The sequence below is a fragment of the Schistocerca cancellata genome, chromosome 1 (genome assembly GCF_023864275.1).
Source record: "Schistocerca cancellata isolate TAMUIC-IGC-003103 chromosome 1, iqSchCanc2.1, whole genome shotgun sequence".
NCBI lineage: Eukaryota > Metazoa > Arthropoda > Insecta > Orthoptera > Acrididae > Schistocerca > Schistocerca cancellata.
Genome location: NC_064626.1, coordinates 1,108,472,694 through 1,108,499,962, shown reverse-complemented (window position 1 = coordinate 1,108,499,962; position 27,269 = coordinate 1,108,472,694). Strand labels below are relative to the sequence as shown.

At 43.7% G+C, this 27,269-nt stretch overlaps 1 protein-coding gene across 1 annotated transcript; it reads right to left on the bottom strand.

Moving 5' to 3' along the window:
• Nucleotides 1-1,256: 1,256 nt before the first annotated feature.
• Nucleotides 1,257-27,018, bottom strand: LOC126092037 (acylpyruvase FAHD1, mitochondrial). The gene is made up of 4 exons (XM_049907444.1): nucleotides 26,831-27,018; nucleotides 25,185-25,281; nucleotides 4,788-4,931; nucleotides 1,257-1,684 (listed from the first exon to the last, which is right to left on the bottom strand). Exons 1-4 carry the CDS (start codon nucleotides 26,905-26,907, stop codon nucleotides 1,340-1,342), a joined length of 663 nt encoding a protein of 220 aa, XP_049763401.1. The 5' UTR covers nucleotides 26,908-27,018; the 3' UTR covers nucleotides 1,257-1,339.
• Between the last annotated feature and the right edge of the window lie 251 nt (nucleotides 27,019-27,269).

Below are 27,269 nucleotides of genomic sequence, written 5' to 3'. Positions count from 1 at the left end.
TCCATAATTTGTGTAATGCCTCCCTTTCTTCTCCTTCCTGGTTCTAACAAACAATCTTGTCAACATTAATTCTGTAACTATTCCTGCCGGGGTTAAAACTTATTCTCCGGCTAACTTGACTAAACCTGCCACAATAATCATTTTAGTTATCTCGCGTTCATTCTCCGGTTACGCATTATTACGTGTTGATACAACACGTTTTCCGCACTACTCCCAGAATAGAACTTCAGCGGCTGTGCTAGCTGGGGACTGTACAACTGGCCCTTACCAGTGTACCGATGTGGCAAAAAAAAAAATCTGCCAAAATTTCATTTTCTTGAATACACCGAGAGGATAATATGTAATCTTTCTTATCTGTTATCCAACAAGAATGCGTTTCAAACTCATACGAATAATCGATAGACCAACGTGCGCGAGATGCTAGGCGCTTTTTGGAACAAGGTTCCCCCACCCCAGAAATTGGCGGACGGGCCAGATACACCGGTTTGCTCCCAGCCCCCTATATCCATCCAGGCCTGTTGCGCATGCCTGAATCTGACAGCTTAGGTGCGCCAGTAAAATTTTTTCCGCTTGGACTCTGGCTGCTTGTTGCCACACTTCTGTAGCCAGAAGCGGGAGAAGGTACTACTCTCACGTAACTCAACTGCGCATGTGCTCGCTCTCAACTGCTCAAACGAATCTACTATAAGCAGTTGTAATGTCACACTCATTGGAGGCAACTTGCTGTTATGAAGCATTACATAGTCATTCTAATGCCATTGACACATTTTGCTGTTGGCAGACGCTTGTGTCAGCACTAATATCCTTTGTTAGAGTATTGGTTCTTACCAGTCAATGTCACGAAAATTTAACTGAAAACTTGAGCAATGAAAAATTCCTGGATTTCTAAAAAAGAGATTTTCTCCTGGAAAAAAAAAAATCCCGGGTTTTTCCCGGATCTCCCGCGTCGTATACACCCTGTGTTTGTGGCAGAGGTGATGGTAGTGGTGAAAGGGAAGGACAAGTGTAAAGCACAATGTGGAAACATAGCCTACCCAAGATCACTAATCCACAAAACATATCACATCCTCCTCTATTCCCATTGCCAGCCAAATTCTGATGACAACAACTTATACTGTCATTAGATGTGAAAAGGCTGCCTCAGAGGCATGCAAATGTGTAAATGATCCCTGATATGTAGGAGGTTTTTTTTTTATTTGGGGTGGGGGAGGGAATTATCAGGTGATTTAATAGCTAGGTACATATGACAATGAACACACACTTCAGACACCTACTTTATTTCACAAAATTTCAAGTTAACAATTCCATTGCAATTTAAAGCAGCATACATAATAAACATTTATGTTCTAGCTTTAACAGGGAACTTCATGGCCAGAATATTTCCAATGCCTGCTTCTATAACATCTCCAGGCTGAACACGATCGAAGCCAGGTGGAGATCCTGTAAGGATCATATCACCTTCTTCCAGTGTGATAAATTTGGAGACGTAACTTATTAACTCTGGGATTGAAAAAAGCATATCTGAAGTATTGGAATCCTGGAAAGTCTTCCCGTTAACTTTTAACCATAATTGTAGATTTCCTGGGTCCTGTATCTCATCACAGCTTATGAATCTGCTCACAGGACAAGCAGTGTCAAAACCTTTGCCCAAAGCCCAAGGTAAGCCCTTTGATTGGCATTCATTCTGGAAAAATAGCAAAATAATATTAATTAGAATCATTAATGTTGGCTGAAATAAAAGAAAAAAAGCTATAGAAAGTTTCACCACATCTACCTCTTGGGACTAACTTCTTTGTCCTCTGAAAATTCTATTTTGGCAAAAGCTAATACTTTAATTTTTCATCATTTCCACCCAATCTTTGTGTCATCTTTCCCCATCGCCCTTTCTTTTACTGGGTGCAGTACACCAATGTCATAATTATGTCCAAGTGGCATTTCAGGTTATCCCTACATGCTTCCATAAATAGTACTCTCTGCCAAGGACTACACAGTGGTTTGCCAGACTATAGATGGTAATGAGACTCACTTGTAAAATGAGAGCCATTCAGAAATTAGGCTCACTCAGCTAGCACAGGAGATACTCATACTGGGAAAAACAGAGAGAGAGAGAAATACATAGACCAGGTAACAAAATGGAGTGGAAGACATAATTATGACATCCACGAAAATGAAATGAATATACATTGGGCATGAAGTCAAATTAATGTGTCGTACAGTAAAACCCCTTTTACATTCCTGCATTTTATGTTTTCCCACTTTTATGTTCATTTTTGTTGGTCCCAACAGAAGTCCTGTTCTCTCAATACAATCCTTTCACATCATTAACAATGCTGTGTTACAACATTTCCTGCATTTTAAGTTTTCTTTGATGTTATCATGACCTTTAACACTGATTTTAATACAGATTTCTGCAAAAAGTGCATTGTATTCCTGCTCAAAGACAGTCCTGGAACAAAGCAGAAAATGCAGATTATACACGAAGTTAATGATCATGTAATGCAGCAATAGCACAGAAAACAGTTTTATTATCAGTGTGTTGGGTTGTTGTTGTTGTTGTTGTGGTCTTCAGTCCTGAGACTGGTTTGATGCAGCTCTTCATGCTACTCTATCCTGTGCAAGCTTCTTCATCTCCCAGTACTTAGTGCAACCTACGTCCTTCTGAATCTGCTTAGTGTATTCATCTCTTGGTCTCCCTCTATGATTTTTACCCTCCACACTGTCCTCCAATGCTAAATTTGTGATCCCTGGATGCCTCAGAACATGTCCTACCAACCGGTCCCTTCTTCTTGTCAAGTTGTGCCACAAACTCCTCTTCTCCCCAATTCTATTCAATACCTCCTCATTAGTTATGTGATCTACCCATCTAATCTTCAGCATCCTTCTGTAGCACCACATTTCGAAAGCTTCTATTCTCTTCTTGTCCAAACTATTTATCATCCATGTTTCAATTCCATACATGGCTACACTCCATACAAATGCTATCAGAAACGACTTCCTGACACTTAAATCTATACTCGATGTTAACAAATTTCTCTTCTTCAGAAACACTTTTCTTGCTATTGCCAGTCTACATTTTATATCCTCTCTACTTCGACCATCATCAGTTATTTTGCTCCCCAAATAGAAAAACTCCTTTACTACTTTAAGTGTCTCATTTCGTAATCTAATTCCCTCAGCATCACCCGACTTAATTCGACTACATTCCATTATCCTCGTTTTGCTTTTGTTGATGTTCATCTTATATCCTCCTTTCAAGACACTGTCCATTCCGTTCAACTGCTCTTCCACGTCCTTTGCTGTCTCTGACAGAATTACAATGTCATAGGCGAACCTCAAAGTTTTTATTTCTTCTCCATGGATTTTAATGCCTACCCCAAATTTTTCTTTTGTTTCCTTTACTGCTTGCTCAATATACAGATTGAATAACATCGGGGAGAGGCTACAACCCTGTCTCACTCCCTTCCCAACCGCTGCTTCCCTTTCATGTCCCTCGACTCTTATAACTGCCATCTGGTTTCTGTACAAATTGTAAATAGCCTTTCGCTCCCTGTATTTTAACCCTGCCACCTTTAGAATTTGAAAGAGAGTATTCCAGTCAACATTGTCAAAAGCTTTCTCTAAGTCTAAAGCTGCCTATATTATAGGTTCCTAGGTATGGAAAGGTGGGAAAGTATGCTTTAATGATAATCTCAATCTGACGACGGTGACTCTAGTAGCAACCTTCCTTCTGCTCATTGCATTGTATAACAACAGCTTAAATTTAATTTCACTGTCATTTACACAAATAAACTCTGCTTTTGAAGACTGCCATCTGTATATGGCCTTTCACGAATCACTGTTACTTCCACGTGAAATATGCTAATCCACACTAGGCATGCAGTCTTAAGTTGGTATGACCTGTCGTAAGATGTAAGCATTGCTCCTCAAGCTGCTCCATAATATGACAATTTCCACCCTCTTTCTCACCCTGGATGTCCTTGAATTGAGTGATCTTTTCAGCAACAAAATGTACATTTCATGCCTATTGCTCTCTGTTTATGAAGACTGCCAACTTTATTGTTTTAACCAATACTGTGTTACAAGTTCTATTTACCATAATTTTATAATGATTATCAGTAATAAGCATCAAATAGAACACAAATATCTTTTTAATGTGGTTTCACAACAGAATTATGCTTATTTGCACTATTTGACACGATCAGAATGGAGAGGGACACCAGTGCACACATTTGAGCGAGCCAGCACTCTGCCACTGCCTTCGTGATTGATGCTTAGTATACTGCAGAGAGACAAGCAGAACTAAACAAAAACAACTGATTATGTCACATCTTTTAAATGGGCAAAATTTAAATTGTTTTAATTTCATGTTTTGAACAATAAAAAGGGAATGACAGTAAGAATAATTTATTCATTTTTGCTCGTTGTTTGCTATGATTTCCTGCATTTTACACTTTCCTGCACTTTACACTATTTTTGGGTCAGTTCACTGAAATATGTAAAAAAGAGGTTTCATTGTATATGAACCAATAAAGATTTTTCCTGAAACCCAAGAGGTAAGAATAAATCAAGACAATGATCAAACTACAGTTGAGAAGATGAGATTATAAAAATTGAAGGGACAGGAAGGACACACATGCATGGAGAAGTCCAGCAGCCTTTATTCAGAAGTGGATGAGAAGTGGTGGTGGTTGTTGTTGGTGTTGTTGTTGTTGATGATGATGATGAACAGAAATTAAACTTGCTTGGAAAGGCTAATTAATATTCAACTATTACAAGAAATTACTTACAATAATACTTATTTCAGTCATGTCCAGTCCCAAACAGTAGCCACCAACATGAGACATAGCATCAGCTACTGAAATATTTCTTCCTTTTCGTCCAATTATGACTCCAAGTTCCACTTCCTCATTTACATGGGAATCAGGATAAATCTAAGGAAATAATAAAAAGAATACCATACAAAATCTATGCTACAGTGTTACAGAGAATTTAATAACATAATACCATACAAAGAGTCAATATGCACCTATTGTAAACATCATTTCTACCATCTTCCTCAGCTCTTCTAGAAGATATGAACTGCAGCAAGTTCCTCCACATGTATGAGGGCAAAGGAAATATGAATGAAAAGGGGGAGTGGTAGTGAGACTGGGGATCAGGGTGGTACGAGAAGCAGAGGGAAGGGGAGGGGAAGAGAGGGGGGTGCAGGATTGCGCACGGGCAATGGCAGAGCAGCATGAGGAGGTAGTGGTATTAGGAGGAGAAGGTAGCAATGAGGGGGCAGTAGCTCTGTGGCAGTTCTGGCGCAGTTAATAATGGGCTCATACTGTATGGTTTACAAGTAATTGTCATTGCATGTTTAGTAGTGAGACACGATCCTCTGTCAGAATACTGCTCATGTAAGTGATGGGAAACACTCCAGGCCCTAGCCTAGCCTCATACCACTGTAGAGAACAGGGTACAGCATAGTTAACAGAGATCCAAATCCTGTGTATAGCAGGCAATCAAATCGACTGAGATAGATAGGAGGGAGGGATAATAATTAAACTATTTGTTACTTCAAAAGTAATCATCATAACTTTCAATATATTTATCTCACTTTGAGACAAGATAGTCAGTGACTTTATCAAAAAATGTTTGCAGCTGCCTATGGAACCATGATTATACCCAGGCATGCACCTCTTTGTCCAAAGCAAATCGATGGCCACGAATGTAGTCCTGCAGGGCTCCAAAGGTAAAGGAATCACATGGGGAGAGATTGGGACTGTAGGGAGGATCTGTAAGGGCTTCCCTGGTAAACTCCTCCAACGTACTCGAAACAACCTTAGCAACATATGGGCCAGTCTACATTTTGAGTTTCATTGGGAAGCCCTTACACATCCCCCATACAGTTACAATTTCTCCCCATGAGATTTCCATATTTTTAGAGCGCTGAAGAAAGACATTCGTGGTCGTCAATATGCTTTGGACTCAAAGATGTGCAAATTTAAATCATGGTACCACAGGCAACTGCAAACATTTTTCCATGAAGGTGTTGACTGTGTTGTCTCTGCATGGGATAAATGTATTAACAGGTACAGTCATTACTTTCTTCCATCTATCTCGTTTTCATTTAACTGGCCTTTACATTTGTAGTCTAGGTGGAACAGTATTAATGATGTAAAAGTATGGAGAATTATGTTATCAGATCCTAGTATGGTACCAGTAAAGAAGGGAGAAATTATTGCTTTTGTGGCATGCATGATCATTCTGACGACATCTCAATGATGATGCTGATGCTGGTGTGTTTAACGGACTAAAGTGCTGGGTCATCAGTCTCACATGTGAAAAGGTAAAAGTGAAAAGTGAAAAGTGAAAAAAGTGGGCAGTTGGCTGCTCCAACTATATAAGCAAGTCAAAGAGTTTGAAAATGGCCTTGATAGTGGTTATAACACAATAGGTAAAAGAAGATAGAGAGAACCCAGGCAGCATCTTGAGGAGAGAGTCTAAAGGTACAATGGGTTGAGGGCGGAATAAGGTAATCTGCGTTCACATAAGGAGGTACGCGCCGCAGGGAGAGGCTCTCTCACCCACAACCACTACTAATATTGAAAGTGGAGGCGTATTACAGTTTCATTCAAAATCCACTCTCACTTCGGAAATGCAACACTCTTGAAGTGGCTGTCTCATCATCTGCAAGCATCTGAGGTAGTGAGATAGGTAAGCTGAGAGCGTGCCACCGATCACCCCACAGGGCACACTCAACAAGAACACGTGCTATCATCAGGAGACTACCTTAGCTGCAGTGAAGAGGATCCTCCAGACGCACAAGGAATTCGTGGATGAGTATCAAGTGGCCGACGTGTAGACGACATAATACAATGGCATCTTTACGAAAGGCCAGGAAAGATATATCCACATCTTAGTGGGTACTTTAATCACTCTCAACTTGTTTTGTGTCGTAGTAGCCCACCATTCCAATTCCTAGAGTCTCAACATATTGTTTCTAAGTTGTAATCTTAAATTGGTGCCCAGTATTCCAGTGCCCAGTCTCCTACAGTTGTATCTTCAGCTAGACAGTCGGCTAGTTCATTCCTGGAATGCCTATGTGGCTTGGTGCCCAAATGAAGGTCACTGTCTTTCCTGAGCTGTGGAGGTCAACCAGTAGGTCCTCAATGTTGGTGACCAGAAGATTTTTGGTAGATCACTGGGATATGCCTTTTAAGCAACTCATGGAATCACTACAGATCAGAAAGTTCGTCACGGCCAGGGATTTAGTGTAACGCATAGCCTGATATATGGCAACCTACTCTGCAGTGTATACACTACAGAAACTCAGCAAATACTGCTTCTTGTGTCCCCTTGATTGTGCAAAAGCATAACCAATACTGCCACTGACTTTCGATTTGTCCGAGTAGATGCATACCAGATTAGAATAACCATGGATGATTGAATAAAATAGGTGTCAGAGAAGGGTAGGATCACATCCTTCTTGGTCTCACAAGAGGTCTAGCCTATTCACAGGACAGGGTACAGGCCACAGGAGGGGGGGGGGGGGGGTGCTCAAGACTGAGTTCAAGGAACACAAACTAAAGGAGTTTTGAGTCAGATCCAAGTTGGTCTATCCAGTTTTGGACAATGTGTGGGGCGTGAGTCGTGCTTGGATAGTTCAGTTGGTAGAGCACTTGCCCGCGAAAGGTAAAGGTCCCGAGTTCGAGTCTCGGTCCGGCACACAGTTTTAATCTGCCAGGAAGTTTCATATCAGCACACACTCCGCTGCAGAGTGGAAATCTCATTCTGGAAACATCCCCCAGGCTGTGGCTAAGCCATGTCTCTGCAATATCCTTTCTTTCAGGAGTGCTAGTTCTGCAAGGTTCGCAAGAGAGCTTCTGTAAAGTTTGGAAGGTAGGAGGCGAGATACTGGCAGAAGTAAAGCTGTGAGGACGGGGCGTGAGTCGTGCTTTGGTAGCTCAGTTGGTAGAGCACTTGCCCGCGAAAGGCAAAGGTCCCGAGTTCGAGTCTCGGTCCGGCACACAGTTTTAATCTGCCAGGAAGTTTCATATCAAGGCACACTCTGCTGCAGAGTGGAAATCTCATTTTGGGAATGTGCAAACAGTCTGAACTGTTGGTTGTAGAACGCAGCTGAGCGAAATGGGTGAATAGGCACTTGACAGATTGTGGTTGCATAATTTGTCAGAAGCTGCTGCCGTCTAACTCATAGAGGTGAGATACCGGTTTCTGCCTGGAGGCTATCAACAGGGCTCGTATTGAAGGCCCCCACTGCCAACTGCACGTCAGTGTGGGGAACAGGATCCAACAAGCTCGGCACGGATGGTCGTGCTGATCTGTAGGCAACACATCCATAGTCCAAGCAGAATAAGATCAGCACTTTGTAAAATCTCAGAAGAATTATGTGGTTCATGCCCCACAAGGAGTTACTAAGAAAATGAACAAAATTTAGCTTCTCCATGCTAGCTGCCTTGAGCTGGTAGACATGTGGCACCCACGTTAGTTTGTACTCCAGTAAAATACCTAAAATTGAAAAGTATCAATGATTTCAAGTAACTGGTCACCAAGATAAATTTCTGGGTACAGGTGCACAGTCCAGAGTCAGCAAAAACGCACAACTTGAGATTCTGCAGGAGACAACTGATAGCCATGATTCAGGGTCCAGTCATGTACTCTCTATACAGCCCCTTGACGTTGCCACTCAGTGGTGCACAGTGGTGCAGGGGCATAATACAGACAAAGATCATCTAAATACAGTGACAGAGTGACTGTGGGGCCCACTGCATTTATGACAATAGCGAACAGCTTTACACCCAGAACCACCCCTGAGAGACTAGTTTCCTGTACATATTGATCGTTGAGAGTTGAATCTACTCAGACCTGAAACAGTTGGAGAGATAGGAAATTCTGGATAAAACTGGGTAAACTGCTCTAAAAAACCCACTCATGCTATGTAGATAGGATATGATGCCACCAGCTGGTATCATATGCCTTCTTTAGGTCAAAGAACACAGCAATCAGATGTTGGCAATGCGCAAAAGCATTGTGCACTGCAGATTGCAGATGAACCAGATCTATGGTTGGCTGGAAAGCCAGAAAGCCACTTTGGAATCATGATATATGCCCTACGGCTTCAAGTTAGTTAAAATATGTGGGTTCCTTCACAGTTTCAGGACAGAAATACACTCCTGGAAATTGAAATAAGAACACCGTGAATTCATTGTCCCAGGAAGGGGAAACTTTATTGACACATTCCTGGGGTCAGATACATCACATGATCACACTGACAGAACCACAGGCACATAGACACAGGCAACAGAGCATGCACAATGTCGGCACTAGTACAGTGTATATCCACCTTTCGCAGCAATGCAGGCTGCTATTCTCCCATGGAGACGATCGTAGAGATGCTGGATGTAGTCCTGTGGAACGGCTTGCCATGCCATTTCCACCTGGCGCCTCAGTTGGACCAGCGTTCGTGCTGGACGTGCAGACCGCGTGAGACGACGCTTCATCCAGTCCCAAACATGCTCAATGGGGGACAGATCCGGAGATCTTGCTGGCCAGGGTAGTTGACTTACACCTTCTAGAGCACGTTGGGTGGTACGGGATACATGCGGACGTGCATTGTCCTGTTGGAACAGCAAGTTCCCTTGCCGGTCTAGGAATGGTAGAACGATGGGTTCGATGACGGTCTGGATGTACCGTGCACTATTCAGTGTCCCCTCGACGATCACCAGTGGTGTACGGCCAGTGTAGGAGATCGCTCCCCACACCATGATGCCGGGTGTTGGCCCTGTGTGCCTCAGTCGTATGCAGTCCTGATTGTGGCGCTCACCTGCACGGCGCCAAACACGCATACGACCATCATTGGCACCAAGGCAGAAGCGACTCTCATCGCTGAAGACGACACGTCTCCATTCGTCCCTCCATTCACGCTTGTCGCGACACCACTGGAGGAGGGCTGCACGATGTTGGGGCGTGAGCGGAAGACGGCCTAACGGTGTGCGGGACCGTAGCCCAGCTTCATGGAGACGGTTGCGAATGGTCCTCGCCGATACCCCAGGAGCAACAGTGTCCCTAATTTGCTGGGAAGTGGCGGTACGGTCCCCTACGGCACTGCGTAGGATCCTACGGTCTTGGCGTGCATCCGTGCGTCGCTGCGGTCCGGTCCCAGGTCGACGGGCACGTGCACCTTCCGCCGACCACTGGCGACAACATCGATGTACTGTGGAGACCTCACGCCCCACGTGTTGAGCAATTCGGCGGTACGTCCACCCGGCCTCCCGCATGCCCACTATACGCCCTCGCTCAAAGTCCGTCAACTGCACATACGGTTCACATCCACGCTGTCGCGGCATGCTACCAGTGTTAAAGACTGCGATGGAGCTCCGTATGCCACGCCAAACTGGCTGACACTGACGGCGGCGGTGCACAAATGCTGCGCAGCTAGCGCCATTCGACGGCCAACACTGCGGTTCCTGGTGTGTCCGCTGTGCCGTGCGTGTGATCATTGCTTGTACAGCCCTCTCGCAGTGTCCGGAGCAAGTATGGTGGGTCTGACACACCGGTGTCAATGTGTTCTTTTTTCCATTTCCAGGAGTGTAATATCTTCCTGCCATTGAGAGGGAAATTCTCCGTACCACCAAATACAATTAAAAAGCCAGAGGATATGTTTAATGCTGTCAGCACAAAGATGTTCTAGCATTTGGTTGTGGATTTCGTCAGGTTCACTTCAGCGAAGTGTGCTGCAACACAATCAGCGAGTACCATAGGATCAGTGCAGATTTTACCACTGACAAGGATGCCAGGAACCATCATGGGTGGTGGATGGCTGCAAATGCGGTGGAGTTTAGTCCATACTTGGGACGACAGGGTGTGGGATCACACAGATGATACATATTGCTCCCAACTTTCCTGCTCAACAGGGTGTGGGATCGCATAGATGATATGAGGGCTGTGCCGAAAGTTTTTAGCAGAATGTGCAAAAAAAATTTATTTGCAAAAAAAGTTTAGAACTTTTCAAAATACTCTCCATTAGCATGTATACATTTTTCCATTCTCTGAAACCACTTAGAAAATGTGTCAGTCCAAGCTTCTTTTGGGATGTCACTTAGTGCACTCTCGTACGCTGCAATGGCCTCTTCATCTGATGAATACCGCTGCCCTTGAATTTTTTCCTTAGTCTTAGGGAACAGAAAGAAGTCACAGGGGGCCAGGTCAGGAGAATAGGGGGGGGGGGGGGATGGGGTAACACTCGCACTTTTTCCTTCTCCAGGAAGTCCATCGTTCTGGCAGCCCTGTGCGTAGATGCATTGTTGTGATGCAGCAGAAGGTGCCCACTCTTGGACTTTGGATGCTGAGACTTCCATGTGGCGATGACTTTTGGAAGACAATCATTCACGTATCATTCAGCACTGACTGTACGACGTGTGTCCAAGCTCACAGAGGTGAGATGCCCGATATTTGTGAAAAAATTTGCCACCATCTTTTTTCCAGAGCTCCGACTTCGTTGAACTTTTGTGGGTGGTTCCTCCTCTGGAAAGCACCACACAGATGACTGTCTCTTTGTTTCAGAGTCATAATGGTAGACCCACGTTTCATCACCTGTGACGATATTGCAGGTGTCTTGGGACTTCCCTCCATTGAATTTTTCGAGCATGAAACGACACACGTCCACTCTCTCCTCCTTTTGGCTTTCTGTCAGGGAATGTGGCACCCAACAGGCACATCTCTTAGTAAGGCCTAAGTGACTATGGTCTGTGCTGCTGTTGATCCAATATTTAGGGTCCCTTCGATGTCACAAATTGTAAGATGTGGATCTTCTTTTTTCCTCACAGCATCAATGTTTTCAGGAGGCACAGCTGTTGCTGGCCGACCGGGACAAGGTTCATCTTCAATTGACTGCCGACCCCTCGAAAACTCGCGAAACCAATTTCCAACTGTGGCCCTAGAAGGGGAAGCTTCACCAAAAACACGCAGCAAAAAAGAATGGCATTCTTCGGCACTTAAACCCTTTTTATAATCGTAAAAAATCATGGCGCGAAAGTCGCAGCGCGACAGCTCCATCCTGCACTGTCTCTGACTCAGCACTGCCTGTTCTTTCTTACCTCACTGTGGGGGGATCGCCGCTAGCCAGGGGCTGCGTGCACACGTCCCAAGGTCAAAAAACATCGCTCTTTCGAATGAAAACAACCCCATTGTCCTCTACCTTATGGTTTACGGGCTGCTAAAAACTTTTGGCATAGCCCTCGCACATATTGCTCCCAACATTCCTAAATGACAGGGTGTGGGATCGTACAGATGATACATATTGCTCCCAACATTCCTGCTTCCTTTTCTTGAATTGTCTTGCAGCTCCAGTGTTGAGTAGGCAGACATCCAATTCGGAAAGGTGTTCTAATATTCAGCCTCTGGGATACACTCTCACTGCCCCACAGAGGATTATGGGCATTAAAGTCCCTCAACAAGAGGAAGGGGAAGGTAGCTCTTCCACTAACTCAAACAGCTAGTAATAGTGGAAAGGTCCATAAGGGAGTATAACTGCATATTGTCATTCGAATTGAGTGGCAGACATGAATGCCCATGGTTTCCCCTGTAGTGGTAAGGGTCACCTGCTCACTGGAAGTGTCTGTGTGTGAGGGTAGCACAGACCCCATCGGACACTCTCTCAAAATTAATGTGACCAGTACAGTAGGGTTTGTAGTTTACTGGAGCAGGGAGGTGTGTTGCCATAAACCCTGTTTCCTGAAGAACCATGCCAATAATGGAGCAAGTAGCCATTAAATGATGGAGTTCGGTCAGATGGAGATGGTAGTCATTATTGCAGTGAATGAGGAGGGTGCGGTTCCGGACAGTTGATACACTGGTGAGACAGATGGCCCTACATCTAATGCTAGACCGTTAATGGCCACTAAAAACAGAGATACTCTCAATACAGAGCCCTGCAGGACCCCATTCTACTGGATATGGGGGCACTATGAGAGGCACCAACTTTGACACAGAAAGTATGGAGGGACAGAAAATTTTGGATGAAAATCAGGAGTGAGCACCAGAGACTCCACTCATATAACATGGCAAGGATGTGACGTCGACAGGTTGTGTCATAAGCTTTTTGTAACTTTTTTTTTAAAAAGAAATAAAACCTCGGCAACCAATTGATGGTGTGTGAAAAAGGCTGTTCAGATGGCAGACTCGAGGAACACAAGATTATCAGTGGTAGAGCAACCCTGGTGGAAACCTCCCTGGCATGGAGACAGTACGCCACGTGAGACCAGGACTGAACATAACTGCCGGCTCACCATACATTCTAGCAGCTCACAAAGAACATTGGTGAGGCTGATGAGCTGCGGCTATTCACATCAAGCGGGTATTTACTAGGTTTGAGTACGGGAATGATGGTGCTCTCCCGCCATTGAGATGGAAAGATGCTGTTGCAGATGTTTAATTATCTGACTGTGCATTCGATCTTGTCCAGGAGCTGTGTCGGGGCAAAATGCAAGGGTGCTGAGAAGCTCCCACTCTGTAAATGGGGCTTTATAAAGTTCACTTACATCGGCCATTTGATGGTGCAAAAGGCCGGGGGGGTAATTCGCCGACGCAGAGGCTCGAGCATAGTGCTCCGCAAGTGCGTTTGTGTCTGTAGATAGCACGCCATCGATGTTAATGCCAGGGACACCTGCTGGGGTCTGGTACTCAAAAACATGTGTGAACTTCATCCACACTTGGGGGGGGGGGGGGGGGGGGGGGGCGTATGGCACCCAAAGGTCAAGACATACCTCTCCCGACACTCCTGATTTCGTGTTTTAATAAGTTGGCGCAAGCAGGCATTGAGCCGTTTAGAATCTATTAGGTGCTCCAAGAAAGGGTGCCACATATGTCGCTGTAGGGCCAGCCTATGCTCTTTAATGGCCTCAGCAATTTCCGACAACCACCAAGGTACTGATTTTCGCCGGGGGCACCCTAAAGAATGAGGGATCATGTTTTCCGCCACAGAAACGATCTTTATAGTGACCTGCTCAACCACCACATCGTTGGTACCATGTGGGGGAGACCGATCAGTGACAGCAGAGGTAAGTGTCCGTGGGCATGACGCTGGGGCAGCGACAGGAAAATCGGGAAGTGGTCACTACCACACAAGTCATCATGGACTCTCCAGTGGACAGATGGAAGAAGTCCTGGGCTGCAAAGTGATAAATCAATAACCAAAAAACTACCATGAGCCAAACTAAAATGTGTTGGGGGCCCAGTATTTAAAAGGCACAGGTCGAGCAGAAACAGTAAAGTTTTGGGATCTCTACCTTGGCCAATAAGCACGGTGCCATCTCACACTGGGGTAATGGGTGTTAAAATCTCCCAAAATAGGAAAGGTTTAGGGAGTTGATAAATCAGTGCAGCCAAGATGTTCAGGGGTACCACACCATCTGGAGGAAGATATACGTTGCAAACAGTATTTCCTGCTTCTTCCTTATCCTGACGGCCACAGCTTCAAGAGGAGTTTGAAGGGGGCACAGGTTCACTACATACTGAGTTTAGGACATAGATGCGAACTCCACCTAACACTCTATTATATTTGCTACAGTTCTTGTAATATCCCCTATAGCCATGGAGGGCAGGGGTCCACATTGCTAGGAACCAGTTTTCCTGGAGGGCAATGCAGAAAGCAGGTGTAAACCTTAGGAGTTGCCGTAGCTCAGACCGGTGGCAACCGATTATCCGTCAGAGCCCAGTGGACGCGCCGGACGAAATGAACTCCTCTCCGCTCTAAATTGGTGTGCAGCTCATCTTTTGCAACAGATGGTCCCTGTGAAATGTGATACCGTGGACCATATTTAAGCTCTTGTGGGACGTGATGGTAACAGAAACATCCCTCAGCATGTCACAGGTGAGTAGTGCCCGTGACTGGGCAGAGAATGTTGTTTTGATCAAGACTGACCCAGATCGCATTTTGGACAATCCCTCCACCTCTCCAAAGTTGTCCTCCAAATGCTCAACAAAAGCCGACCACGGTGGCCAAGCGGTTCTAGGCGCTTCAGTCCAGAACCGCGCCACTACTATGGTCGTAGGTTCAAATCTTGCCTTGGGCATGGATGTGTGTGATGTCCTTGGGTTAGTAAGGTTTAAGTATTTCTAAGTTCTAGGGGACAGATGACCTCAGATGTTAAGTCCCATAGTGCTCAGAGCCATTTGAATCATTTGCTCAACAAAAAACTGTGGCTTCATCGAAACGAAGGATATCCCATCAGCTCTCGAACATACAAGGTACTGGGGCGAATAAAATTCGCTGCCATCCTTAGCCTGCCATTCCTCCCATGGTGTTGCCAGGGAGGGAAATGATTTGGGGTTATACTCCTGTGCATTAAATTGAACACTGAGAGACAGCTGGCGGTTCACCACCAGCAAGAGACAATGTACTAAGCTTCATGGCGTGTCATCTGCCCTCGTGCCACTCACTCTGACCACAGGCCTTCCCAACAGGCACCACCCCACCTCCGCAAGGGCCACCTGGCGGGATGGCTATTGTCGGGAGTCTCGATGCCCCTGGGAGACGGGCATCTATTCCTTGGCCTACGTGGGGAGTTAACAATGCAGGCATCAGCAGAGCAATCCCTGTGTAGTCAGGGGACTACAACCAACAGGGTGCATGGCGGCCCTACCACAACGGACTGACTACTGAGCTGGGTATGAGGTGCAAAGAAGTCTATGGTCATTGTTAGCACAGAAAATGTCACCATATATGGAGGGAGGAAAATGCACACAGGAAGACGTCCTCGCCCAATAGATGGAGAATGAGCAGAACTGCAAAACCACAATGAGAAAAAATAGATGCACCACGTAAGGTGCCCTTCCCTAGTTGGCTCGCTCTTCTGGAAAATTTTGAAAAATGGATGTCAAACCCTACAGGTGACCATCACATAAGGGCCGTAATGTGTGAGACTCTTTTTAGTTGCCTCTTATGACAGGCAGGAATACCTCGTGCCTATTCTAACACCCGGACCCGAGAGGGTGGGGGAGGGGCACAATAGTCTGAACCTTTGGTACCTAAAACATCTCATCAGAGAGGAGGAAAATAAAGCCTGATATGACACCTATAAACCATGAACTTAACCTTCTCAGGTAAAATGTTGCCTTCAAAGGCTATGATAAAAATTCCAGTGTCTACTGTATTATCCCTGGATCCCCTCTGAATGTGGCGAACACAATGGACTCCATGTTGTGCCATATTAGTACGCATCTCTTCATCAGTTTGTAGCATTAGGTTCCAATGGAAGATAACATCATAAATTCTATTGAGCTCGTTATCAGGAGAAACAGTGACTGGCATATCTTCTATCTTGACAAAGGCTTCAAGTGCCTGCGATTGGTCAGCATGCAGTATTTTGATCAGCAAAGATCTATTTCTCATCCTTTCTATTGCAGCAACCTCCCCAAACCAATCTTCAATATTTTCAACAAAAAAAAAAAAAAAAAAAAAAAAAAAACAGTGGCTTCATTGTAGCCCACATCCATTTCTCCTTACATGGTTCCCGTCGTGAGGCATGATCAAAGACGGAAGTGGTATAGGATTGTAAACCTCTGCATTAACATCTCTGTTCCTGACTGTTGAGATGGCCATGTTGACAAAACCACCATTAAGTTTGACCCATTTCATTGCAGATCATCCACTCCAATGCCACACACTCCAATCAGAGGCTCTCCCCTTGGGCACTTCCCCCTCTAGTTGTCAGCGGGCTACCACCAAGAGGGTACATGAAAACCCCACCACAGTGGACTGGCTGCCATACTGGTGTTTGGATGTAAACACAGATCCACTTGATTGGTAGGTGCAAAAGGTAACAGTGCTAGTGGAGAGTTAATGCACCACAGTAAGGCATCCTTCCCCAAATGACCAGCACTTCTCTAAAATTTGGAAAGTTGAGGTCAAACTCAAAATGAAGGCCACATTTTAAAAAGCAAAAAAAAAGGGTGAGGGGAAAAGTACACTCCTGGAAATGGAAAAAAGAACACATTGACACCGGTGTGTCAGACCCACCATACTTGCTCCGGACACTGCGAGAGGGCTGTACAAGCAATGATCACACGCACGGCACAGCGGACACACCAGGAACCGCGGTGTTGGCCGTCGAATGGCGCTAGCTGCGCAGCATTTGTGCACCGCCGCCGTCAGTGTTAGCCAGCTTGACGTGGCATACGGAGCTCCATCGCAGTCTTTAACACTGGTAGCATGCCGCGACAGCGTGGACGTGAACCGTATGTGCAGTTGACGGACTTTGAGCGAGGGCGTATAGTGGGCATGCAGGAGGCCGGGTGGACGTACCGTCGAATTGCTCAACACGTGGGGCGTGAGGTCTCCACAGTACATCGATGTTGTCGCCAGTGGTCGGCGGAAGGTGCACGTGCCCGTCGACCTGGGACCGGACCGCAGCGACGCACGGATGCACGCCAAGACCGTAGGATCCTACGCAGTGCCGTAGGGGACCGCACCGCCACTTCCCAGCAAATTAGGGACACTGTTGCTCCTGGGGTATCGGCGAGGACCATTCGCAACCGTCTCCATGAAGCTGGGCTACGGTCCCGCACACCGTTAGGCCGTCTTCCGCTCACGCCCCAACATCGTGCAGCCCGCCTCCAGTGGTGTCGCGACAGGCGTGAATGGAGGGACGAATGGAGACGTGTCGTCTTCAGCGATGAGAGTCGCTTCTGCCTTGGTGCCAATGATGGTCGTATGCATGTTTGGCGCCGTGCAGGTGAGCGCCACAATCAGGACTGCATACGACCGAGGCACACAGGGCCAACACCCGGCATCATGGTGTGGGGAGCGATCTCCTACACTGGCCGTACACCACTGGTGATCGTCGAGGGGACACTGAATAGTGCACGGTACATCCAAACCGTCATCGAACCCATCGTTCTACCATTCCTAGACCGGCAAGGGAACTTGCTGTTCCAACAGGACAATGCACGTCCGCATGTATCCCGTGCCACCCAACGTGCTCTAGAAGGTGTAAGTCAACTACCCTGGCCAGCAAGATCTCTGGATCTGTCCCCCATTGAGCATGTTTGGGACTGGACGAAGCGTCGTCTCATGCGGTCTGCACGTCCAGCACGAACGCTGGTCCAACTGAGGCGCCAGGTGGAAATGGCATGGCAAGCCGTTCCACAGGACTACATCCAGCATCTCTACGATCGTCTCCATGGGAGAATAGCAGCCTGCATTGCTGCGAAAGGTGGATATACACCGTACTAGTGCCGACATTGTGCATGCTCTGTTGCCTGTGTCTATGTGCCTGTGGTTGTGTCAGTGTGATCATGTGATGTATCTGACCCCAGGAATGTGTCAATAAAGCTTCCCCTTCCTGGGACAATGAATTCACGGTGTTCTTATTTCAATTTCCAGGAGTGTATTAAGAAGAAGTGAAAAGAGTGACAACCTTCAGAAGTCCAAAGAATAGTCAAAATACCAAGGTGAAAACATGACCAAATAAAAAGACTCCTGTTAGTCACCTCTTATGACAAGGAATGGCTGCAGGTCTATTCTGGCTCTCGACACCAAAGGCGACTAATGACATCTCATGTTGGATCTTCAGCTTCAGTATAGTTATGAATGTAAAAAACCTGAAAACTGGACAATGTGGGCTACAAAAAAGCTCTGGTAATGGGCATTCTGTAATTGGATGATAGAAACAGAGAGGATAGATGGGAAATAGTATCTGACATGGAATTCCTTGCAGTTTCTCCATTACAGGGGTGAGTATGGGACTGCAAACTGGTCAGCCAACACTGGAGAAAGTGATTTGTTTCTCGGTATTGAGAAGGCAGAGTTTATGGTACTGGATCATTCAGATTGATTAATATACCTCTGATCGACCCACTTATGTGCGTAACCCCACAGTGCAATGTGGGCAATAAAGACTGCCAATAACAGAAATGCTGAAGACTGTTTCTCTGCTAGCCATTTTCAATCATTACCTTCCTTTTGGGTAGGAGGATAATCTTGCATTCTGGTACCTTGGTATTTACAGTTATGTATTTAGAAGTACCTTGTCACTAAGCATGTAAGTGCAAAAGCGTACAGATCCTGGTGTAGTTTCTGCTTCCGAGGGGGCTTCAACAACTGTCCCTGGGACAGACAAAGCCAGTATTAGTTTGCATCCTGTCACTGTGGTGCTTTCAGCCACTGTCTGATATCTGGTTGAGAATCACACTTGAAAAGTTCCTCGAGGAAGGTGTCACATTGCACTTCACCTATTAATGAGTTGTACGAGTTGTATTTTGCATTATTAGATATGTTGATCTTATCCTTTAATTTTGTGGCTGTCTTTACATAGGTATTTGTCTTCTCGAAATTTTTGGTGCAGTTGTTTGTTTAGGTAATTATTTTGTTTCTGTGTGTTTACCTGTTCTTGATTTCTTTAATTGCTGATCCTTGTAGTTAAGCTGGATTCTTCGCTTAGGTTTGCTTTCCATTCGCCTGGTGCACACCCGAGGGCAGTTCTATTGTTACTATTTACATGTAAACATTTGCTTCAGGACAAGTTGTTAAACATCTGTCACAAATGACTTTGTAATTATTGAAAACTGTGTCACCTTATACCAACTTCTTTGCCTAAATGTATGTTATATACTAGCTGAACTTTATTTCTTGGGTTTTATTTTCTTCCAGATGATGACGATAATTTACGGTGGAGGGCACTAAACAGCAAGGTCATCGGCACCTTTGCATTAGTGATTCACTGCCAAACATAGTGGAAAACCTATGGAGAAAGGTAAAAAAAAATGGACTATCAAGTTTAATCTCACCACAAGAGTCTTAAGGCAACCCCAATAAGGTGAGCTTCAGAAAAGCCCATAATAAAATCCCAATGAGACACAGCAGAGTAACTAGATAAAATCATGGATAAAACACCTGTAAGGACATGGTTAAAAATGATCAGATAACCACTGCTGGATGACTACTTAGAAATAATACATGATCCAGCCACTTTGTGACACATTAAGATCTCACACCCAATATTTTGGGAAGAATTCTGGACACCACACAAAATCTTAACACACGAACAACACTCGCCTATTTATCAGTTAGAATAGAGGACAGATCCTCAGGGAAACCTATTTCAACCCTCAGATCACCATATAAAACACACTCAGTTAAAATATGTCATATTGACAGCTGTGTTCTGCCACATCTTCAGACAGTCATGAGCGGAAGGAGGTAAACCATGGACACACTGAATTTTTTATGGAATGTAATTTATTATTCCTTGTTTCCAGCCACTGAGCCACCAACAAATGGTCTTCCTGGTCACAAATGAACTGTCAGCCTGCAGGGTCCTGAAAAGCAAACAGGAGGAGGAAGGGAGCAAGCCACTTTGTCAGCCGAATCAGAGAGTTCTTTTCCCTGAATTCCTATGTGCCCTGGGACACAGTAGAAAATGATTTCCTTGTCTTGCCTTTGCAAGGGAAGGAGAGCATCCTGCACTTGCTGCACCATCCGATCTGCTGGGTACATCTGTCCAACAGCAAGAATACCACTTTGAGAATCTGAGCAGATGAGGAATTTCTTGTCATTATACTTTCTCACCTGCTCCGTTGCCCTCAGGATAGCAAAAAATTTCGTGTAATAAACAGGAAACTACTCTGGTAGCCATGTCCTGAGGACACTGTCAGGGAATATAACAGAAAATACGAGAAAATCTCCCTGCTTCGAACCATCCATGTAGACAGAAGTAAACTCTGGGTGGCAATGTAAAATCCAATTAAATTTAATTTTAAAAATGCTTCCTGTACGCAGTAAGTTCTAAAAGCACTCTGGGTCTGGATAGTAGCCAGGAGAATACCCTACTCCACCCCTGGCTAGCTTTGGACCTCCCCCCCCCCCCCCCCACCCCACCTTAATAGCTCAAGGCTCTCCCTTTGCACAGATCCCAAATGGCCTGGTTGCTTGTAGCCAATAGTCGAAAAGCTGTACCAGTGGCAGTTGTAAACCTTAGCTGGTGCTGGTACATAGGAACAAAGGAAGTCCTACATGCTTGGCATACCACCAGACAATGATGCTGAATGGCTTCTGCATACAAGCTAGCAACAGGGATTGTGCAATAGACCCCTGTTGATAGCCAGATACCCTCGTGGTGAATTGCATCCAGCATTCTGAGGTATGAAGGCCTTGCTGACCCATAAATCTGGCCTCTGTATTCAAGCCAGTTCGCACAAAGGCCTTATAAAGTTGGTGCAGACATGCACTGTTGGGTTCCCAAGACACGTTTAAGGCCTTGAGCCGTCTCAGTTTCAGTTCTTTAAGGTGTGGTAGGCATGTTCATTTATCATCAAAAGTAAAGCCCAGATACTGCACCTTTCCCCCAGTTTTAAAACAGATAAATTCAAAAGACAGCAGGAATGATTAAAATCAACACAAACTTTTTTCTCCAATGAGTATTTAAAACCTGTTGTGCAAGACCACCAACCACCTGATCATCAGTTGCAATTACTGAGTAGCTGTCACGAGGCTGGAGGATGCACATAAGATGAAGTAGTAGTAGACAAACACAGAACACAGTATGGGACGTAGCACTGTGGAGGTGATACTGTATATTGCAATAGGGAATGCCACGACACTACCTCGTGGGACACCATTCTCCTGCTTAAAATGGTCAGATAGGACATTTCCAAAGCTGTATCTAAAATATCTGTCCGAGACAAAGGACCATATGACGATGGGTAGACATCCATGGAGTCACCACTGATAGAGCTGCAACAAAATATTATGCCTCCAATAGTCTCGGCTCCAGACTGGGTGGCTCCCAGAGCAATTAATGCAGACTGCTTGAGATGGACAGCTGCACCCAGCTTAATGGGCTGCCTTTCCACATTTCTCACAGGCTGCTTCACCTCTGCAACTCAGCTTTGTAGGGCCAAAATGCTGGCATTTGAAGCAGCGAATAGGATAAGGTACATAGGGCCTAACCCTGAGTTGGAGGAAATGTGCCATGATGTGTTCAGGTAGCATCGCAGAACTGAATGTCACAGTGAAGGTGGCATTCTTCTCAATTTCTCCATTATTCTTGTGTGTCCTTTGCTCCACATCTCTTATCCCCTATGATGCTCATTCTTGTTTGAGTTCGGCAACGTCAATGTGCATAATATCATGACAGGTGACCACACAAAAAGGTGTTATGCAACTCAACAATGACGTCATACTCACCCAATTTTTGTTACCTCCTGGACTTCAGAGTGCCAGCAAGCCCTCCTGGGCCTTTATGGCTATAGAAGGGGACACTGAAAAATGTCCCATCCTTCCTCTTCATCACTACAAAGACATTCTGAGTCATGACTCCTTCAGCCACGTTACTAACAAGTTTATTTTCATGAGGACTAGCCTTCCTCATTCTTCTCCTCCTGCTGGGAGGAGATGATGATGTTGAGGGTTCCATCTCAGTCCGGAAATAAGGGTCCATTCAGACAGAGCCCCACATGTGTGAGTAAGCCTTATACAACTGAGATGCGGCATTTTTTTTTTATTTTTTTTTTAAATAGGTGTTTATTCCATTCTCGCGATCTGGGGGTCAAGCCAAGATTCCCATTCCCTGTGACACACAACTTGGCTAAGTCACAAAAACTATCATTGGAGCAAGAACAAGCAATTGTGCAGCACTGCAATTCCCTTGATTATTATTATAATTATTATCAGATCATTATGACATTTAATTTTGAAATTCTCTGAAAAATTATGAGTTCCTAATACGTTTATACATATATTTATTTGTAATTCTTTTTATTCTCTTCATTTGGGGATATTTCTCCCCCACCCCCCCCGATTGGGATCAGAGTATGCAAAATTATTTTTTCGGAAAACTGTTATTACTCCCCTAATAATAGTTGCATGACAAGACTTTTACACAATGTTACCAAGATGTCAAATTAGGTGTTGCATGAATAACTGACATAATATTGCTGCAAGTATTTAAAAAATATTTAGTAAAACAAAAAATGTGCACTTTTATCCCCATCTACACTATGGCTTGTTTTCTTGACAAATAAATCCATCACACATTTTAATTTTACCCTTCACTCGTTTTGTTATATACCTTACTCTGACGCCCAATTGCCTTCCAAACTACTAGGGCCATTCTTTGGTGGCAGTTTATAAATTGGCCGGCCGCGGTGGTCTAGCGGTTCTGGCGCTGCAGTCCGGAACCGCGGAGCTGCTACGGTCGCAGGTTCGAATCCTGCCTCGGGCATGGGTGTGTGTGATGTCCTTAGGTTAGTTAGGTTTAAGTAGTTCTAAGTTCTAGGGGTTATGACCTAAGATGTTGAGTCTCATAGTGCTCAGAGCCATTTGAACCATTTTTTTTAGTTTATAAATTATTACCCAATGGCTGCAGTTTAGCAAAATGCTCAGCTCCATTACATCAACTGTCTAAACTACCTTAGATCTAAGAGGATTATTAGCTGCTGAGCTCTTTTTGACTAGGAGTGCTCCATTCCAGTCTCTTTACCGATTTCAGTGAACCTTCCGTAGTACTGTGGGCACTGATACATGACATTATCAAAAATGCCTTTCCTCCTGTCAGATCAAGAGATTATTTTGAACAAAATGTGGTCTTTCACTATTAATGACGAAGTTGTGTTTTAAATCAAACAGTATGTCATCAAACTGCATAAAAACGGCTTTACCTAATTCATAAACAAACTCCATTTTCCCAGTACAATAGGAGTAAATCAAAATTTACTTTACATTTCACACAAGACTGAATTAATGTGATAATTCACTACATGCTGTTAACTCAGTATTATTTCGAAATTTGTTACAAATTCAGAAGACCATATATTCACAATAGCACAACTTACACTTAACCAAGTCTACTAACAGTATAAATGAAGAAATATTACCTGATAATTATTTCACAAATGTCACTGAATGCTGACAGGTTTTCAGCAAAGTAAAAACATTACAAATTATCTGATGGGAGTATGCATTACTAATTCAGCAAAAGTATCTGGTCCCCTGCTATGGCAAAATACCTTCTGGCCTTACTAGTACTTCAGATGCCCCTTGCTGTCCAGAGCCATTTCACAATGTTCGCCCACAGTTGAATAACATACTCAAAAATAGTTTGTTCAAATGATTCCCACTAGTTACCATAAAGTTAAATTTCCATGGCTGGAACAATGGCAATGTGCTGAATCCAGACATTGCAATGAGCTCACGTGGTAAAAACAAGAAACACACAATGAAGCGCAAAATATATAGGAATATGACAATTACACAGGATGATGACACATGATTTGGGAGTGCCACAATTGATCCAAGAGCACTGTCTCTCACTGCAGCAGAGTTTAATTATGGCACTAAAAACAGTACGGGGTATGTTCACCTTTTCTATGGTGACTATAACCCCAGCTTTTTTTCCCCTAGGATAACATTCATCCTTGTAGAATTGTCTGAATTGCTACAACATTGCAAATAATGACACTGAGTGAACTGAGTGGTATCCATATTTGCCAGACGTTAATAACATAGCGAATTTGGAGGATACTTTCAGGAGGATGTCACTACCTCACACCCTTCAGGATTTATAAAACGCATTCAGGAAGGAATGGCGTCTCATACCGACAACACTTTTGAACACCCCAATTGTAAGTGTTACAGACAGATATATGTTGTGAATTGTCATCTGTAATGAATATACCATTTCTTGAATTATTGAGATGTAGGGAGTAATGGTATTCATTGTGACTACTGATCAGAGTCTAGGTTTCTGATGTATGCATTAATGTGACTGTCCATTGTGTGGAATCCTTCTTCTGTTGCACGAATAATGCTGATATTTTTCTCTAAATGTTCATGAAGTGTTTTGAGGCACCACTTCTGTATTAGTAGGAACTACAATACGGTATGGGATTGTTCCTTTAAAGTTGCCAAGAGCTGACAATTAGTTGTTAATCTTTTTCTATTGTTTGATATGAGGTTAAAATCAGCACCATGTTAGCTTTGAGAATAAGAAACATGTCATTATACATAGATAACATAACTAAAATGACCAGTATACTCTACCTACCTAACTCCCCACCTCTCCCTCTCTCTGATGGATCACTGTTACAAACAAGCCAAAGTCTAAAAGCTAAACAAAGGTAACTTGCAAAATACAGACTCCATAAACACAGTGATTAAAAAATGTGTGCACAAAGTGCTCTCTTACCTCGATACTGGAACCTTCAGTAATGTACGCTGATGTTGGTTTTAAAAAAATTATAGGAGTCGTTGGTGCTGGTTGTTTGCTTAGTTTCACCAGTTCTCTGCAATAAATATCACAAAAAGTAATAAAGGTATTTAAGTGTAACTTAGACAAAAATTCTCTATTAAAGCCACAATTGATACAGCCCTGAATGAGCAATCTGGAACAAACAGACTTTATACAGTTAGTGTTTTAGATTTTCAAATTTTGACATAAACTGGTTTTGTAAGATGTCAGTCTGGAAATAATGCATAAAGCAAATGATCAAACCATACGAAGAGAAAAACAAAAAAAGAGCAGTTACTGAATAACAAAATACTCGCATCCCTGCTGCAGTTTATTTTCTTTCTTTCTTGAAAGGCATCACTAACTGTGCTATAAACTTTTTTTGATATCATTGTTGGTGCTGCTGTCTGGTAATAAAATATTAATTATAGGGATGTCTCAATTTATTCTATGTTCATATACAACATACATTTTGTGGTGGAAGGTATTCCACACCATTATTACTTTGTTTTCCTGCCTCAAGTCTGAATGGATAAAGGGAAAAATGATTATAAGTATGCTTATTTCCCTGATCTTTCCCTTATGTCCTAGCACCGAACACACAATAAAGGCAGCACACCTTTGGTACTGATACTTCCCATTTTAATTTCTCTTAAGTATGTTTGTCAAATACTGTCTCCAGTTTTTTAAGGTCAGATAGGAGCTGTTTTAGTAAAGTAATATGGTGTCTTTTGGTATGAATGCTGGAAAATGAGCACATGTATTAATAACATATACAATGTTACAAATTCCTCAGTGGGAACTGTCACAATACCTTGAGAAATAAAGTTATGATGAGAAGGTACTCATTAATGACAAGAACAAAGGGATGGAGGGGAAAAGACAAAATTCTCTTCACCAAGTGTGGTCCTCTCTGTTACATACTTTGGGGATTAGAATAAAGAGGGGAATGAAGTTGTACTAAACCTCTTTAGTGCACCCAGTGATACATATTACAGATTAACTTTCATTCGTTTTGTAAGTATACACAAATGTAAAACATACGGTACCCACACTTCAACTCAGCCCCTCGTTTGTCGGATGCTGGGAGCAGAAGAGTGAATAGAATTGATTTCTTACATTAACTCTTCCTTTACAGACTCCTCGCAAATACACTCATCTCATAGTGCACTAATTTTGAAATTTGGCAAAATACTCTTATACACAAAACCGCATACAAACTAGGGCAATAAGAAAAGGTACACCATTCTCTTCAGTGAGAAGTTTTGTATCATTTTCACAAATTCATACAAGTGTCAATCGCTGGTTGTAGTTTTCTTATTAATATTGGTAGGGTCCATACGTCTGTATAATAAAGAAATGCGATTCCTCAAATATTCTTGTACTTCCAGAGAACAAAATCTAACAGCTGTGATGTGTTGAGTTGAAAATCTGCGATCCATATTTAAAGTTTCGACAATGATGACAAATACATGGATTACCCTTCACTACAGAAAAACTTTAAATTACGATGGAATCGATAAAAGGTATATTCAGACACATTCAAAGTACCCCTTGAATATACTTATCAAGAATGTGAATGTTAACATATGTTACAGACATACTTGTAGTTTAACCCAGCGCCAATTATTTTCTTTCCAATTTTAGTGAAATTTTTCAGCTGTTCAGTAGTGTAAGACATGTTTCCTGCTCACTTGACGATCTGCCTATAACGTCACTATATTTCGCACGGCACTTGAAGTAACCCGGCCGATAAGATAAGAGAAAGTTGGCAGCGCGAAAGAGAATTTGCGATAAGCTTCACTAATCGGTCCATAATTTATTTATGCGTAGTTCTAATTTCTTATGCATGGACACTTGTGAAGCGCCTTGTCGACTACCGGCAATATAAAAACAATACTGGTTGTTACTCGCGCCGTTAAGTTATTACGTTAATCACGAAAGGCTACAAAACATACCTTGAAATGTTGATTCATAACGTACGCACGCAGCATCATTGGGATAAAATTGTTTATACTCATTCTATGAGCACCACTACAATCT